Source organism: Vitis riparia, chromosome 6 (genome assembly GCF_004353265.1).
Source record: "Vitis riparia cultivar Riparia Gloire de Montpellier isolate 1030 chromosome 6, EGFV_Vit.rip_1.0, whole genome shotgun sequence".
Lineage (NCBI taxonomy): Eukaryota > Viridiplantae > Streptophyta > Magnoliopsida > Vitales > Vitaceae > Vitis > Vitis riparia.
Window position 1 is genome coordinate 6,952,851 of NC_048436.1, and position 17,892 is coordinate 6,970,742.

The window sequence follows — 17,892 nt, forward strand, 5'->3', positions numbered from 1 at the left end:
ATAGGTCGTTGTTTTTTAATATAATAAATGAAAGGTGACGTTCCACTAAACACAGCATCGTAGAAAACAAACCCAAGGTCGGTCAACTCCAACCCCCACATTATTCCCTACAACCTCCCCACACTAACCACCCACTGAGTCCTACATGTCGTGGCAAATCCCCAGTCGTCCATCATAGGAACCCACCTCCTCCGTACATTTGTACGGCTGAGTCGACCCCAAATACGGATGCCGTGGGAGCACGACCGATTCGTAAAAGCTTAAATCCTAAAAAAAATAGAAAAGACGCAACACCAGTGAAGTTAACATTAACTTAACCATGGTTAAACAAAGAGTGAAACCTAAAAGTCGTGTCTAACCCTGGTTAGTTGGCTTTTGTTTCTCGGGTCTGTAAGCAGCGGTTTTTTAGAGACCGAAGCCAAGCGAAGCTAGACAGAATCTGAAAATATTTTCATCGATTTTATCATAATATATATTTTTTTTAAATAAATCCAGTGAAATGGGTTTGCTCGTGGATATCGACCATTTCTAGGGTTTGTTTGTACCGTTTTCGATTTCGTATTCACAGTTTCACGCCATGAGGAAGAAGCTCGACACACGATTCCCTGCCGTAAGTCTCCTTTTGTTTTTTGTTTTTTTAATTTTTTAAATCTATTTAATGTCTTCAAAATTTCAATTTTGGCGTGATAGTTTGACTGCATGTTGTTGATGGTGGTGACTGTAATTTTTTTCTTTTTCTTTTTTCTTTTTGTTCTGAGAATTTTGTCAATTAGTTCATTGTTTTTGTGTTTATCTGCTTAGGTTTCTGGATGGGAGTATTTTTTTTCCTATGTAGTGTCTTTTTCCTTTTCCATGTCATGTTTGTGGTTAGGGTTTTAGGTTTATCCTAGTGTGGTTCTGATGGTTGTGTTGAGCTTATGTCTATTTTTGAAGTTGTAGTGGATTCCTTTGGTATATTTGAGTTGTTTTGTATGGACAACAATAATAGTGTGTGATAGTTTCTCTCAAGTTGATTTTTATTGAATTGGAGTTTCTTTGAGTTATAGAGTAGCAACTTAGGGTGTGCTTGGTAGGTGGGAATAGGAAGGAAATCACAATACAATGCAGAAGAGAGGAATCAAAATCCTAATGAGAGTAGGATTTAGTTTCCATAACTATGAATTAGTTATTTTTATTCCCATTTTAAAAAACAATCCAAACACATTGATGAATAGGAGATGAAATTCATTTCTCCATTCCCATTCTCTATTCCAGCATTCCAAACATGGCCTTAATGCGTGATTGTTTGGTTTCGTCCCGTGAGCTTTTAAGATTATTGGTCGGGCATAGGGAGGTTCCAGGTTTGATTCCTTCTAAAACCAGACATTAACTTTGAAGAAACCATGTATATATATATATATATACATATATTGAGTTTGAACTTCTTGAGGATTTGATTTTGAATTTGGTAAGTTGTTCATGTAAAGTAATTGGCTATGGATTTTAATCAGGTGGTATTGAAAATAGATGCTGATGGATACACTTTGCAATTGCAATTTCTTGATAGACTGCTAAAATGTATCTCAGGATTGCAAGTTCTGGTCAACATTTTCCTTGAATAAATATTCAAATTTTTATTATGTTAATTCCCATTCAAATAACTCTGCACATTGTCCTTATACTTTAGTGATTCTTTAACTAGAATCTGCAAAGGAACTTATACACTAGAATCAGAATAGGTGAGGCTAGGGACCCTAAATGAGAAGGTTAACACCTTGGAGTTGGTAATATCACTGTTTATATATCCTGTCCATGAAATTAATCTGACTTTTGAAATATCCTTTATGCAGTTTATCCGTTCCCAAGAAATAGAAGCAATGATTATATAGCATTGCTATGATTTTCACATTTCCAATTTACACTCCTTACAGAAAAAATAAAGGTCATAGAAAAGGGTTTGACAAGCTTTGTTTGTCTTATCAAGTGGGATTTATTTAAAAATGATATCTCATGCAGCATATGTGTTGAATCTGTTTTCTCTGCTTTTGCTCAAAGCTAATAAGCCTAAAGAAACAAGAAACAACAACTAAGAGGGTCTCTTCTTGATTGGAAGTAACATGGAAAGCACCCGAAGAAAACTTATGAAAGAACAAGGAAAATATCTGATAAAAATAATTTTAGTACTTTTAGTATTTCATACTTTTAATTCTAGTTTTTTTTTTCCTTAAAAAAAAAAGTTAGAAATGGTTTTAGTAGTTTATCTTTTAGTCAAATTTATTTATTTTTTGGTTTCAAATGTGATTGGAAAATGAGTGATATTACTTCTAGGAAAATAGAGCCTTAAGTGGTGTTGGTTTTTGTCTTAAATCTAAATAGACATTAATTTAACTGAAGTCTAAATAGTACTTAATAGTTTTAAGTATTAACTTGCTTTACAATTTCTTATAATGAAAAACGTAATTTATTTATTTTTACTTTTATCTTAAAGCAACTTGCTTTAAGACTTACATTTAAAAAACAAACTCCTTAGTCTTATTAGGAAAAGGAGGTTGATGCAGCTATAAAAATCTATGTGGTTTTCTATTTTACTGAATAGAAATGATTGAAAATTGAGTAGTTATCTAGCTTCTTGGGGCATGATTGTCTTCCCTAAGTGAGATTGTTAGAAAACTTTTGTGTGATTGCCAATGATCTATCTTCTTCTTCTTCTTTGTTTTTTTTCTTCTTTGATTTCTCATCTTATTATTCAACAAAAGAATATCTTTTGTAGTACTAGAATTTTGAAGGTCCTACATTATTTGATTTTTTAGATGACAGTTGTAAGTGGAATATGGAACAACAATCCATGCTTTCGCATTAGTATACTAATATGCAATATTAATTAGTGTAGGATTTGATCTATTGGAATAAACACAACCTAAGTTGAGGAGCAAACATTGAACACAATTCTCCCTTGTCACCCATTGGCATTAATGTTCTGTGCACTTTCAAGGACTTCTTGATGTTAACCACCCTTACATGTTTAAAAATGGTTGCAATCAAGGTGGAGTTCATATCAAACTGGTCTTTTGCAAGGAAAGTTTTTTCATTACTATTATAAAGTTGTTAAGGATGTTATGTTTGTCCTTTAATGTCTCTTTTAGAGAAGGATCAATAATATTCTTTGTATTGGTCGCAAAGATGTGCTTGAGACTTTGGTGTGCTCTTTTTGGTGCTTTTATAAATTTCTTTTCATTTTACTATTAAAAAAAAGAAAAAAGGTGCTTGAGACTTGAGAAGATTCAAAGAGATTTTCTTTGGGGAGGAGGAGTCTGTGAGAAAAATCCTCATTTGGTTAAATAATCGATTGCGTGTATGAACAACAAGTAAGGTGTTATAGGCATTCGAGATTTAGCTATTCTAAACAAGGTGTTGCTTGGGCATAGTTTTAAAATGCACAACACTTTAGAGAGGGAGCTCCTATGGCACCGGGTCATTATTGGGAAGTATGGGGAAGCAAAGGGGGGTTTGCTCTTGTGAGGTAAGGGATGGATACAATGTTAGGGGTATGGAAGGAAATAAGGAGAGGATGGGAGGATTTTAAAAGAAGAACTTGTTTTGAGGTGGGATATAGAAGGAGAGTGTAGTTCTGGAAGAACATTTGGTGCAAAGATACAAACTTGAGCATATCTTTCCTTGCATTGTTCATCGTAGCCACTCATAGGATGTATGGGTTGTGGATATGTGGGAGGAGATAGGGGAGGGGGGGCAATGGAGTTTATTTTTCTCAAGCTAGTTTAATGATTGGGAGCTAGAAAGTGTTGAGGCCTTTCTAGCAAAGCTGCAAAAGTATTCAATAAAGAGGGGCATGGAAGATAGATTGTTATAGAAGGAATCAAAGGGTGGATTGCTCTCGCTCAAAGTCTTCTACTCTTGGTTGGAGTCAAAAAGAGAGAAATTTTCTAGTAAAAGTATTGTGGAACCTATGGGTGCCAACAAAAGTAGGATTCTTTACTTGGTAAGCTACTTGGGGGAGAATTTTGATTCTAAATTAGCTAAAAAAAAAGGGATGGACTTTAGCAAATAGATGTAACCTTTATAACATTGATGAGCAATCAACCTATCATGTCCTTTAGTTTGCTAAAGTGAGAATATTATGGCATTCATTTTTCTAATTGTTTAAAGTTGGGTGGGTATTGCCTTCTATGGTTGAAGAAATGTTATCAAGTTGGCAAGGGACCTTTGGGGGAAGAAGTCCACGAAGGTGTGGATGGCCGCCCTTTTGTGCTTATTTTGGATCATTTGGAAGGGTTGGAATCATAGAGCTTTTCTCCATAAAGAACATTCAGATCAAGCTCTCAAAAACTCTTTCCTATGCTCTCTCTAGCTTGGGACTAGAAAGTCTTAGATGGAGCTCCTACTTATAATTTTTTATTTTGTTGATTGGTTGGGCTCCTTTTGAGGTGAAAGAGGTGTTTTTCATTAATCTCTCTACTTTGTTGCCTTTTTGGCACTGGTGTATACCCCTTGAGTACTTTGTTGAATTCTATTTCAATTAAGGACTGTCTATAATATTCTTACTTGCCTATTAAAATATATATTTTTTGCAATGGTCCTTGATCCTCATGCACATCAGGGGTAGAATGAGATGAACAACCTGCACCATTGGAACTCATGTCTTGGTTTAATGGTTTTTTTGTAGATGTATGTCAATTATTTTCCCATTGAATATTCTTATTTACATTTTATGCTGGTCAGCATGCTTTAGGCGTGAGATTCACCCTCATACGAACTTGCTTGCACTTTGATAAATAATCTTATATTTATTCTTCACCTTCTGACTAGATGGTGTTTGATTTCCTTTTCCATCTTAGAAATGCACTTAAATTTGGATGTAGTATCATCTATAGAAGTTTTATCTTTCTCGATTGAGTAATTGATGCTCATTAAATACCTCCTTTAATTACATTTATCAATAATCTCCTAAGACACAAGTTTCTCTAAATGTAATTATATTATAAAGTGTTGCTTACACCTTTTTAATCAATTCAATGTAATGGACAACATATTTCGAGAATAATACTTGTTATGTGTTTAGTTTCTCAAGTATTAAATACTTCTTACATACACATTCGTACATGTCCTGAATTCTGCATTGTATATATAGATATAGATACATATCTATATCTATATAGATATGTATACAGGCACACACACACACACACACACATACATATATACAGGCATACATAGATAAATTACTATTTTCTGCACAGTATCACTTGGTTTTGAAAAGAACTCTGAAATTTATTTGGTTTGGATTTATTCTTGTTTTGCATTCTCTCTCTCTCTCTCTCTCTCTCTGAACTAGATCTTAGAGTTTTAATTGAAATTGAAGATTGCAGTAGAGATCTATTATCATCTGATTTTAAATAGAAATATGAAATTTATTTGGTTTGAATTTCTTTGAAATCAGAGATTTGTTCTCATTTGATTTTAAATGGAATTCTGTAATGCGTTTTGTTTGGATTTCTCCTTATTTACTCTCTATGTCTCTCATATCCCTTTTGATTCTTTGTCTTAATTTAATATTGCATAGAATTTGGCAGACAAAAGAATTTTTGCACTTAAATTGTGTTACTTGGAATTTACTATTGCATATTGACATGGGTTAAGTGCGGTGGTTCCAAAATAAATGCAGATTTCCTAGGTTTTAGACTCTTTCCACAGAAACTAAGTAAGATCATAGGAATGTCAATTAATGTTAAGTGATTAATGAAATAAAAACTTAGCATTTAATTGGAGGGACAGAGGGAGGGAGAGAGGGTGGAATTATTTCTGCAGAGAAATTGAACCCCTTTATCTTGGCAAGGGAATTGAGAGATGGATGACCCAAGTTTTAATCATGTAGACTTTATAGGTGAGACCTACCACTTTCTGGGTCATGATATCTGCTTTAATTGATCATCGTGTACAGCACACAAAGACATAAGATGATAAGTGAAAGCACACACTGATTTTTTCACATTCAGTTTGCAGCATATGACAAGGGCATTGAACCCTTTAACCACATTTTTATGTTCTTTGTGGTTGCACATGGGTAATGCACTAGATATTTGCTTTGGCAGAAGAAGAATGAATTCCATGAACCATGCATCTTGGGATGCAGGTTATGAAAAAGAATTTTGGGGGTGGAGGCCCCTATGGCCTGCCTTGGGTGGTAAAGGTGTTGGGTTGAGGCGGAGCAAGCCCTTTTAATAACAGATTTGTTGTGTTCCTGTTCAATGGCATAAAAGTGCGAGTAAACTAGTTCAAAGTCAGGATTCTACAAATATGATTCTGCTTATTTAAAAAATGTGCAAGCTAGTCATCTTTCCATGGTCATACTTCTGTTTTGAAATGTTATGAGCGTCTTTTCAGTGTAAATATTCCATGTTTACTGATTCAAAATGTATGCTTGGCAGTCCCGTATTAAAAAGATAATGCAAGCTGATGAAGATGTTGGGAAGATTGCTTTGGCTGTGCCTCTCCTAGTTTGTGAGTAACACTAAATATTTGCCTATTAAAATCATACTTTCTTTATGGTTCTGAGGTGCCAATACTCAGGTCTGCTTTTCCATTGTTCAAATATTTTACTCTATTCATTTTGCTTGCTTGCTTGTTTTTTGTTTCATACATATGCATGTGTCTGTATATATTCTTCCTACAATTGCTGTGGTTATAAAGTTTGACACCTTTTCTTGAATATGATGATCCCAGCTAAAGCTTTGGAACTATTTCTGCAAGATCTTTGTGATCGAACATACCAGATAACACTTGAAAGAGGAGCGAAGACAATGAGTTCTTTGCATTTGTAAGTAAATCATTTTAAGACCTTGAGGCTTGGCTCAAGTGGTAAAGGATTGGGGTGGGTTTTGTGGGAGGCTCCAGGCTTGAGTCCTTGTGGAAACTTTTAAAGAACAAAATAAATAAAATAAAATTTGTACCTGAATCATATTACTTGGTTTAAATTAATCTCTGAGGAAATTTCTTTTAATTTTTCTCATCATTTTCAAGTTATCTTTAAACAGGAAATTTGAGTCTTTATGCTTGAATATCTAAGGTTGTATTTTAACTCACAGGAAGCAATGTGTACAGAGATTTAATGTATTTGATTTCCTAAGAGAAATTGTCAGCAAGGTTCCTGATCTAGGTTGTTCTGATGCTGGTGGGGAGGATCGATCTGCCTCCAAAAGAAGGTTTTTGAAATTGTAATGTATTTTTTTGCTTGTATTACTGGAATTACCAGGTTCTAAGAGATTGATAATATCGTTAATTCTTTTTCTATTTCAGGAAAGTTGTTGATGATGAAGGAAATGACAGTGATGAAGAGTCAAAGAGAAGCAGGATGGTAAGCCATTTACCCATCTTCCTTAATTTCATTAAAATCATTTAAATAAACTCTTTATTTTTTAACTCACATGCAACATGTGACATATGGGCTCCAAATAGTTTTGTTTGGTTGTGTATTTTCCATAATGTGCTTCCGAGAACCTTTATATGTTCTTGCATTTTTGGACATAACCAAAATTCTGGTTTTCTAGGTCTTTCTCAAACTTGATTGGGTGAAAACAGTGTTCCATGGAGACATATAATGTAATTAGTTTCAATAATTTCTTAATAATGTGTCTGTTTGGGTGACCTACATCTATTTGACATGCTTTTTATTTATTATTTATTAAATATCAACTGTTATTTCTATCATTTGGTAAACTTTTGTTGTTTTATTCCCTGAAAAGGGTCATGACGATACTGGCAACAAGGCATCTTAGTACTTTTATATGAATATCGTTTTTTATGATTACTCATCTAAGCATGTAGCAATTTCAATTAGCTGTTTAATAGCAGATTCAGTACAATTAAAATTTGAAAGAGCTTGATCACGGATCTCAGCTTTTTATGCTTCCTATATTGAGCACTCATAATGTTCTCTTCCTTGTTTGTCTATTGGTTTCCATTTTTGATCAACTATTAGATGAGGTTGATATCAATAGCTGTGGTGCAACTCTAAGGATGTTCTTTAATAGTTGTTGTGTGCTTTAATGCAGCATGAAACAGGCCACACCGTTGGCAGTGGTAGTGGCAGTGGCAGTGGCAGTGGCAGTGGCAGAGGACGAGGAAGGGGAAGAGGAAGAGGTCGTGGGAGGGGCAGTCGAACAATAGAAAGGGATACCATTGCAGAAAGTGAGAAGCCTGAAGATGACACTGACATGCACACTAACAATGACAATCAGAGCCAAAATCCTGAGACGCGGGATAATGGGGCTGAGCCCGAAGAATCAAAGGAGAATATATCAGTTGTCAAGAATGAATCAAAGGAGAATATATCAGTTGGAAAGAATGCTGATTCATGTGTTCGAAACTTTGACCTGAATGTGGATTTGGATGAGAATGGAGACTCAACATCAATATTGCCAGCTGCCCCTGCCCCTGCCCCTGTTACCCCATCACCAAAACTTACTGAAATGAAGCATGAGGAATACCCTGGGTGGTCCCTCTCTGACATGGAAAAGATGGAGATTGATCCCATTCAACTGGCCAACTTAAATCGAAGGATAGATGAAGATGAGGAAGATTATGATGAAGAATAACTGACAGATGCTGATGCTTACCTCAATTAGGTTAGTAGTTTCTCATTCTGATACAGTGGGGAATAGATGTTAGTATGGTTTAAACAGATCAGTAGAGAAATGCTTTAGGGAAATAGAAGAAAGCAAAGACTGAAAAGATCATCCTAGGTAAGCTCCAAGATGAAATGATCTTTTCCTTTTTTTCTTTTTCTTTTTTTGATCTTTAGCTGTATAAATATATTTCAGTAGCAACTGCTAACAAAGTACGGTTTAAAAAGAAGTGATTTCCCTGAGCAATTTGGTAGGATTTATGTGACTACCTTTGTTTGAGCTAGCATTTTTTGGTCCTGTCTCTTTCTTTCTCCCTGCATGTGCCGTCTTGGGGGCTGGATCTTTATGGTGGATTTGGGATTTCAATGTTTCATGTCTGGGAGGTGTTCTTTGATGGGCCATTTATCTGACCATTGAAAATGGAATCATCTGGATATGTGGTTGAGATGGACAAGGAGGGAGTTCATGTTCTGATGCATCACACAGTGGATAGTGATTTGTTGTAAATAAACTTAGATACATTAATCACTGTTGGTTCACATGCTATATAATCCAAGTGATTATATAGTTTCTGATAATGCTTCTTTAATGGGCTCTGATGTATCCAGAACTTTCTGCATTTCAGATGATGTTGGGGCTGTAAGTTTATTGAACAATTTTGATCTGGTTGTAATAGGAATTAGAAGCTTCCCCATTGTTTTCCCTGTATTATTGGTGAAATGGGATTTATAATTGCTTGCTGATGCTGTCTGTTTGTTGAGTGAGAGAGAGAGAGAGAGAGAGAGAGAGAGAGAGTTTGTAGAAAGATACCAAGCACAACATATGTGCTATTTGTGCTATTTTTCCACCATGAAGGAATCAAAGGGAATTTAATTTATAAAGGTGATTTGAAGTGCAGGCAGCATTATATTGTTTGTTACTTGGTGTGGACATGTCAATGAGTCTGGCAAGGCAAGGCAGGGTCCATTTGAAGCCATGCTGCTAAAACCTTTGGCTCTTTCAGTCTCACCAACACCATCCATAGATTTACAAATTAACCATCCATTTATTTGTGAGTTACTATCTACTAATGTAAATAAATAATTATATCTCCTCTCACACTTTTCAACTTATTTGTATGTACATTTGAGTGACCCCATCGCCAATAAGATTATAAAAGCTGAAACTTATCCTTTACTTTATGTTTGTAACCTCCAACATGCTCCTCAATTACTAAACAAATAGTTTCAAATCAAAGCAATCCATTTGTTTACTTTTTTCTTCTTTTTTTTGGCTTTTTTAAGAGTTGGCGCCGTTTGACCAACAATAGAAATACTCAAGGTTTGTTCACTACAGACTAGTGACAAAGTCACGGGGCCCGTTTCCCCCACCGTACACCATCCAGCGCATGTTAGCACCACTCATCAGCACCTGAAAACGGAAACCCCTCCTTCTGCAGCGCAATTTAGCATTTAGCACTCCACGCAAACACAGGCGGCGCGTCGAATCACCTCCGGCAGATCCGCCCCTCTGCTCCACTCCCCGGCGGCGGCGTCGTATATCAATACCAGCCCTTCTCTTAAGCCTCTGGTGCTCCTCCCACTCCGTCTCAGCAAGTCGTCTATACATCCAGTGACCTGAATCAGCGCCACCGCGTCTCCAACTCCAACGCAGCTGAATCTCACGCTGCTGTCCAGTCTGACTTGCGCCGGAAGGGGTGGACTCTTCATCCTGCACCACTCTCCAAACCCTCCTCCCCCACTGCCACTGGTGGCTTTCCTCCGAGCATCGAATCTCCAAAAGGACAGTTCCACCGCGTGGCTCGTCAGAACGTAGACAAATCCGGCGGCAGCGCACGCCGCCACCACGCATCCTCCGCTGGGCACGGCGCGGCTCCTCAGCCAGCCACGCGCCTCCACGTCGTACAAGTCCATCGAGCTTGCGTACACATGCGCCTCCGCTCCTGCGGCGAGTGGGACGACCTCACTTTCGGACGCGCCAATCTTCAGCCCTCCTATCACATACACTACACCGTCCACCGCCGCGCCGATGCACCCATATCGCCGCCTCGGCGCCTCCGCCACTACGCTCCATTTGTCGCTGACTGGATCGTATTCCTCCAGAGCCGAGGTCCTGGCCGCCCCGCCAGCGACATAGATCCTTCCGGCGACCATCGCTGCGGCGAATTTCTTCCTCGGGAAAACCATCCCTGCCTTCGCCGTCAGCGCACCAGTCCAGGCATCGTAACGTACCATCTCTCTCCTTCCGATAATGTAAATCCCCCGGCCAATCGCGGATATCCGCGAGTGCGACAGCGGCACTCGAAAGCCCTCGCCGCCGTCGCCGGCGGGAATAAAGGAAGTTCTCCAAGAGTAGGCATCACCGAAGCGGAGAGTGGCAGCGAAGAGACCAGAATCGGTAACAGAGAAAACAAAAACAGTGTGGTAAATAGAGGCGTTGCGGCGGCGGAGGTCGTAGAGGGCAGAGGAGGATAAAAGGCGAGACCAGCGGCGGCAGACGAGAGAGACAGAGGGAAGAGAGGAAGAAGAAACCCTAGAGAGGCATTCGAGAAGGAGGTCGTCGGGGAGGGAGGAGATGGTGGTGTGATGGTGGTGGTGGTGGTGGGAGATAGAGCGGTGGAGGGGCTGAGGGTGGTGGTGTTGGGGGTTGGGGAAGCAGGACTTCATGAGCCATGAAAAGTGACGAGAGTGGCAGCTATCTGACATGGGATATTGGATTTGATTGGGCAGTCCACCCTCTGTTGTTGCCCTTTAATTAAAATGTGAGTTCCGTGATTGGGAAAGATATTTATAAGCCCCCTGCCCCACCCATTGTTGGATCTGTGGTTTTCATTTTCCAGTTTCCTCTACCACTCCTTCTCTTCTCCCTGCTAACCTCCATCCCCAGTCCCCACTCCAATGCTCCTTTCTTCTTCTATTTCTTCCAACCCTTTTACATTGATATATATTTTCAATTAATGAAATGTGGTAGTGGATTTAGAATTGTGATTACAACTCCACACTTTTTTTGCCATTACAATTGAACCCTCCAATACCATTTTTGAGGCCTACATCTTCAATGCTTGTGGGCCCTACATCTTCGAGGTTGAAGTTATATATATAATTTCATTGTTTATAAGATTGACCAAGTTAAACAAACCCTTATACCGGATTAAAGATCGATTATAATACTATTTGTAATAATTTATATCCAATCATGTACATTTTATTCGACTTTAAAATGTGTTTATAAAATTTAAAAAAAAAAAATGTTTTTTTTCTTATTATTATTCTTTAATTACCCTGTCGGTGGTATTTGCCTTATTTCTTCACATGATAATAAAAAAGGTATTTGAAAAATAGAAAAGAAAAAAAGAAGGTGTCGAGGTTTGAATCATTACGCATTGTAATCAACGTCAATTAAAGAAAAATGTCTAGAAGTCAAAGACGAATAAATAATACATTAGTCACGGTGACAAATGAGTAGCCCCTAGAAGAGTATCTAATACCAAAATAAAGAAATTAATCATCACTCCCATGTAACGAAAGCATTTGATTAATTAGTAAAATTATCCAAAATTCTATGATTTTGTGATACGTGGATTATTGGGCTATGATAATTAGGTAAATAAAAATAAATTATTCAAATGCTTTTTCATGGAGGCAAGCATGATTCTACGTTGAAAAAGGCACGTGACACCATGATTCAATTAGCCATGAAGGAGACCCACTTGTTGAGAAAGAGACGCACAAAAGAGAGAAAAACAAAGCAAGGGAATAATTATAATAATACTAATAATAGTCTTGTGGACTGTTTCCATGTGGGTATTGTTTGTGAAAGCTATAAAGAAAGGGGTGTGTGGGAGGATGGGACTGAATTTTTATATAGGGAATAGCCTCGCACCTTAGCTTCACTCATGATTCTTTGTATAAAAAGTGAAAGTGATCTTGGCGTGGGTGTGAGGGAGGGTGAGATGAGTCTGACTACTCCACCGAAATAAATCCTTTGGATGTTGTTAGATAAAAGACGAACAAGCATTGTAGGAAAATAGATTGAAGCATAGTACCAAACAAGCATTGTACTCATATACTTAAAACTTGTAAATTTTGTTAGAAATGTGAGTGTACACATGGAGAGAGAGAGGGGTGTGGGAGGGTTTTGGGTTGTTAAATGCAATGATCATAGACAATGCACTTGATTAAGGTTTTTTGGATCAAGCCATTGGAAATCCCGCTAAGCGTGGGTGTGCATAGGCCCTCCACTTCTTCTTTACTAGCCCAATAGGCATAGGACGTGGATTCTAATAAAATGCACTAAAAGTTCTTATCCCTTTTCGATGTGGGATGGAACTTCTACACATACACCTCTAACCAATATACCCTTCCATCAATCCCCTAGAGAGTGCATGAATGGAAAAGAAAAACAATGATGATTAAGGAAATGTTAGAAATCAATGCATTAGAACTGGTGATCATAGACTATGAACCAATCTTAGGAAAAATAAGTTGTCGATCATAGAAATCTTCCTGATGAAAATGAATTTTCTATGAACCATAATTTATTTATGAAATGCAAGGAACCCATTATTCACATTGGTTTCTCTACTCAAAGTTATACAAATCAAGGTAGTATGAATATGTCATGTGCCCTACCTGATATTCATGAGAGCTCTAAAGAACTTGTCTATATTCTCATGGGAAGTAACCCAACTCCACTTTCATATAAATGAATCCACCAAGTGTGTCTTATAGCTAAATCTACCACCTATAAGGGATATGGCATTAAGAGTAAGTACTCATCCTCAATCATTGCAAAGAATGCTCTATCTACACCTTAAGGATGATCTTCCAAACATGACTAATTGATAGAGTATCACTATGTCAATAAGTGGATCTCCAATCCAGTAAGTTGGATTACTATTACTTTTGAATTTTGTATTAGGCATTAACCCTATTCCTCTGGATGTTTATTTCACCAATTTTCTAGCTATTGGTTTAGTTGAAGGATCGACCTAATTTAACTCTAACCTCACATAATCTAAAGATATCATCCTTAAGCAACTACCACACAATATTGTGTCTTAGGCATATATGCTTGTTCTTTCCATTAAAATTTTTACTTTTTGCCTTAACTATTGTAGTTTGACAATCACAATGCATAGACATAGACGGTGTTAGTTTAGTCCAAAAAAGTGATATTTGTTAAGAGTTTTCTAAGCTACTCGATCTTAGAACTTTTCTTTCTAGGACAATAAATTTGACCTCCATAGTGAACCTAGTAATGCAAGTTTGCTTAGAAGACTTCCAAGAAACTAATCCTCTTCCTAGGGTAAAGACATACTGCTAGTGGATTTCATCTCATCTAAATTAGAGATCTAATTGGTACCACTAATCCTCTTCAAATACATTAGGAAATATGCTATAACACAAACTGTAGTCAATGGTGGCTTTCAAATACTTATGTACCCTGTGAATAGTGTTCCAATGGTCTTGGTTAGGACTTTGGATGTAGCAATTCAATCTACTTATTGCATAAGCAATATCAGGTCTCCTATAGTTGGTTAAGTACATCAAGCTACCATACTTCAATTGGGTAACACTCTATTCTCTATTCTTCATCAGATTTGAATTGGGATCATGAGGGGTTGACATTGGTTTACAATTGAAGTGTTCAAAGGTTTTTGTTTTAACCCATACAAAGATTTGACTAGCCTACGCACCATTTTCTCTCTTCTTGGAAACACACAATCATCTTGTTGATCCATATACATTTCCTATTTCAATTCCCCATTTAAGAACACAATCTTGACATTCATTTGGTGTATTACTAGGTTATGAAAGGAAGCTAGAGCCAACAATACTCTAATGGACTATATCTTGATTATAAGGGCAAAAGTGTCAAAGTAGTCTACACATTTATTTTGAACATTTTGGCAATTAAATGTATCTTTTTTATTTTTTGGGTGGATCCACTTAGCTTTAACTTCCTTTTAAAGATACATTTACAACCTATCAATTTTGCACCTCAAAGTAAATCCACTATCTCTTATGTATGATTAGACATGAGTGATTTAATTTTACTATTTATAGTTTCTTTCCTAAGGGTGCATTTGGAGAAGATATTGTTTTTTTAATAAGTTCTAGGGTTTTCATCCATTGAGAAAGTGTGGAAATCAACTTCCAAAGTTTGTTTTTCCTATTTGTTTTACTTCTTATGTCAATCATAAGAGGTTCATTAGATTTGTTTATAATGGTCTTCTGAATTTGATCTTCACTTTTAGGTTTCTTAAGAAATATAGCGTCCCTTCTACTATGTTTTTTAAAACTTGTTTTTAAAAACCATTTTTAAATTAAATAACAAAAAACAATTTTCTAGTGTTTCATAAAAATAAATAAATAAATAAATAAATAAAAAGTCAGTTTTTAAAATAAAAAACAAAAAAGTTATTTGGATAAGTTGTTTTTAAAAATAATTTTTTTTTTTTGGTTTTGTAAAAATTCAATTTATATCATATAAATTAAATTTCATTCGAGTCTTATTAAAAGTCAAAATATTTTTGTAATTACAAATAAATTAAAAAATAAATAATTTTTAGTAAAATATGAATAATAATATTATAATAAAATCATAAATTATGTTTTTAAAAATATTCTATTTTAGTATATGTTAGAAACATAAGGATATTAACATCTTCCTTTTTTTTTTGGTTAAAAATGAATAATAATAATTGAATAATATTTTATTTAAAATGAATAATGTCCACCTCTCTTACATGACATGAGTTATTTCCTTAACAAATAAATTCACTCTACTCCCTTCTTCATTAAGGTGCAAGTAACCCTTAATCAACATCATAATGTTTAAATTTCATATTTGTTCTAGCAGTAATCATTTTGAAGTGAAAAACCATTAAAGCATTAACAATCTTTATTTGTTCTCATAGCATTCTCTATCTATTCTTCAAAAATGAGAATGTTATTTCAATTGTGGAATGTCATGATTAGATATTTCCTTTTTACTTCTAGGCAAACTATCTCGCTAAAATTCTAGAAGATGGTAATGTTTGCCCTTATAAAGACTTAAATATCCACTTATTTGAGAATTATCGGTATCCACTAAATAATATTTACCTACAAAAAAAAAAAAAAAAAACATGCTACATTATAAAAATTTAATCACAAAAGCAACTTAGATATTTTCATTCACAAATCTCTAGTAAGAAGACATATACCTAGGAACCATGCAAATTAAAACACATTGAAACCACATCCGACCATAACATTTCTACCAATACATGATGTTTGTCTATCTCTATGAACCATAATAGGCATGTGAGTTTCATTGATTACCCCAATATAATCCTTAAAAATATGGTCAATACTAATCATCGTTTCTTATTTTATGAGGCACCTTCCTAAACTATGGATCACTTGGTTTTATAACATTCATAAGCATAAGACAAAAGACATTTAATATGATCTCAAATCATCTTGATATAGATCCACCAGAGTGCTAAAATCTTTCTTGAATCATCCTATTGTTAAGTCTATAACCCATTGTAACAAGAAACATTGCTAAAGCCTCTACTAAAACACCTAATTTCATGATCATTCAAAGCATCTATTGAAAACCTATATTCTATGTGGGAAAAAGTTCTACAATGTTTGGATGTGCCCTTAATAGATGTTTTAACAATGCTTCTCCCTTCAATAGATTATGATCTTAGCAATATGATGGTTCAAAAAAGATTTCAACACTCTGATACGAAATACGAAATGATGACTAATATTAACCATATTTTAATGGTTGTACTAAAGTAATTGATGGAACTCATATGCCCATTGTGGTTTCTAAAGATAGACATATCATATATAGGTAGATAAGACATAAATACCCAAAAAATTATGGTCATATGTGATTTCAATGTGTTTCACATTTCTACTCAAAGTTATATTAGGTTTTTTGACAGAATTTAAAATTAATGAAGACTAAATATATTCAACCAACAACCTCAAGGTTATGAATGAAATCACACGTTTCACATATTTTATATTAAAATAAAACATGAGAGCATTACTTTTAATTTTTTTTCACTCTCATATTAAGTCTAAAAACAATTTACTTTAAGACTTAAGTTATAATAAGAAGAAATATTTATGCCAAAGGATAAGATAATCCCCATAATTATTGAAAATTATAAATATAACCTTAATTTAACATTTTCATCCAAAAATGATTATATCCCATGTTTATAAAAGATGGATATAATTCTTCTGAATACTTTATTATTTTATCCTTTTAATCAAATAATCCAAAAAAAAAAAAATTCCAAGTAAATATCCCCTTCAATATTAGTTTTCAAGCTTAAACATCTTTGAAGTCATAATTAACCAAACACTCTTACTTTTCATCTCAACTGAACTTTCTTTTAGCCCAATTGTAAATAATTTTCCTAAAAGTTATAGGTTATGTTTGGTTCCCGAAAAATATTAAGGAAAGAAAAAAAATGCAAAGGAAAATGATTTTTTCATGTTTGGTTATCATATGAAAAATATAAAAAAAAATCAAATATAATTAAAACTAATTAAAAGCTTATATATTTTTAAATTATTTAATCTTTATATTAATGAGTTAAAATAAATAAAATGAGTTTGAAGTAACAAAAAAAATATTTTATCAACTTTTAATCTATTTTTTTATTTTCCTTCACTTTTTCTTTCCTTCTACTTTTCCTTTGTATTTTCTTTCCTTTGCATTTTCCTTCAAATTTTCTGGGAACCAAACATAACCATAATGATCTGACTATTAATATAAGTTAAAATGCTATTTCTGTTACCACTTGTTTTTCTCTTTTCCGAGGAAAGGTAAACAATAAAATGATAATAATTTACATTAGCTCTAAGTGTGACGAATGCCAAAAAGATAATAAGCAAATATTAAATCTAAGAACCACTTAAGTGGTGAAGAAAGAGTGATATTTCTAAGTCCAAATTTTCTCTTATGTCTATTCTTTACCACAATATCCCTCCAAGGGATCTTTACATGAATATGTTTAATTTACTACTACCACTACTACTACATGTTTCATCATGCAAATAATAAAATAAAATAAATTTAAAAAAAGAAAAAAGAAAAAAAAGAAAGGGGGATCCAGAGGCGAATAGTAACTTGGGTTAACCTTATCCATCTGAATTGCCTTTAACAACTACAAAAATGGCATAAACTACCATATATTGGGAAACATTAAATAAGATCATTTCCACCATAAGGACATGTTTGGAATGCTATAAAGGGA

The 17,892-nt window shown here is 35.0% G+C and overlaps 2 protein-coding genes across 3 annotated transcripts; one reads left to right on the forward strand and one right to left on the reverse strand.

The window, feature by feature from the left end:
- Window positions 1–385: 385 nt before the first annotated feature.
- Window positions 386–9,363, forward strand: LOC117916425 (dr1-associated corepressor-like). 2 transcript variants are annotated; one of them, XM_034832426.1, is made up of 6 exons: window positions 386–610; window positions 6,423–6,495; window positions 6,718–6,811; window positions 7,080–7,208; window positions 7,291–7,348; window positions 8,046–9,363. In XM_034832426.1, exons 1-6 carry the CDS (start codon window positions 578–580, stop codon window positions 8,586–8,588), a joined length of 930 nt encoding a protein of 309 aa, XP_034688317.1. In that variant the 5' UTR covers window positions 386–577; the 3' UTR covers window positions 8,589–9,363. The 2 variants fall into 2 exon arrangements, with proteins under 2 accessions (XP_034688317.1, XP_034688318.1); XM_034832427.1 differs by having other exon boundaries at window positions 389–610; window positions 7,080–7,196.
- A 327-nt stretch (window positions 9,364–9,690) lies between these two features.
- LOC117916424 (F-box/kelch-repeat protein At5g26960) lies at window positions 9,691–11,599 on the reverse strand. Its single transcript, XM_034832425.1, has one exon. The coding sequence runs from the start codon at window positions 11,321–11,323 to the stop codon at window positions 10,070–10,072; it is 1,254 nt and encodes a 417-aa protein (XP_034688316.1). The 5' UTR covers window positions 11,324–11,599; the 3' UTR covers window positions 9,691–10,069.
- Between the last annotated feature and the right edge of the window lie 6,293 nt (window positions 11,600–17,892).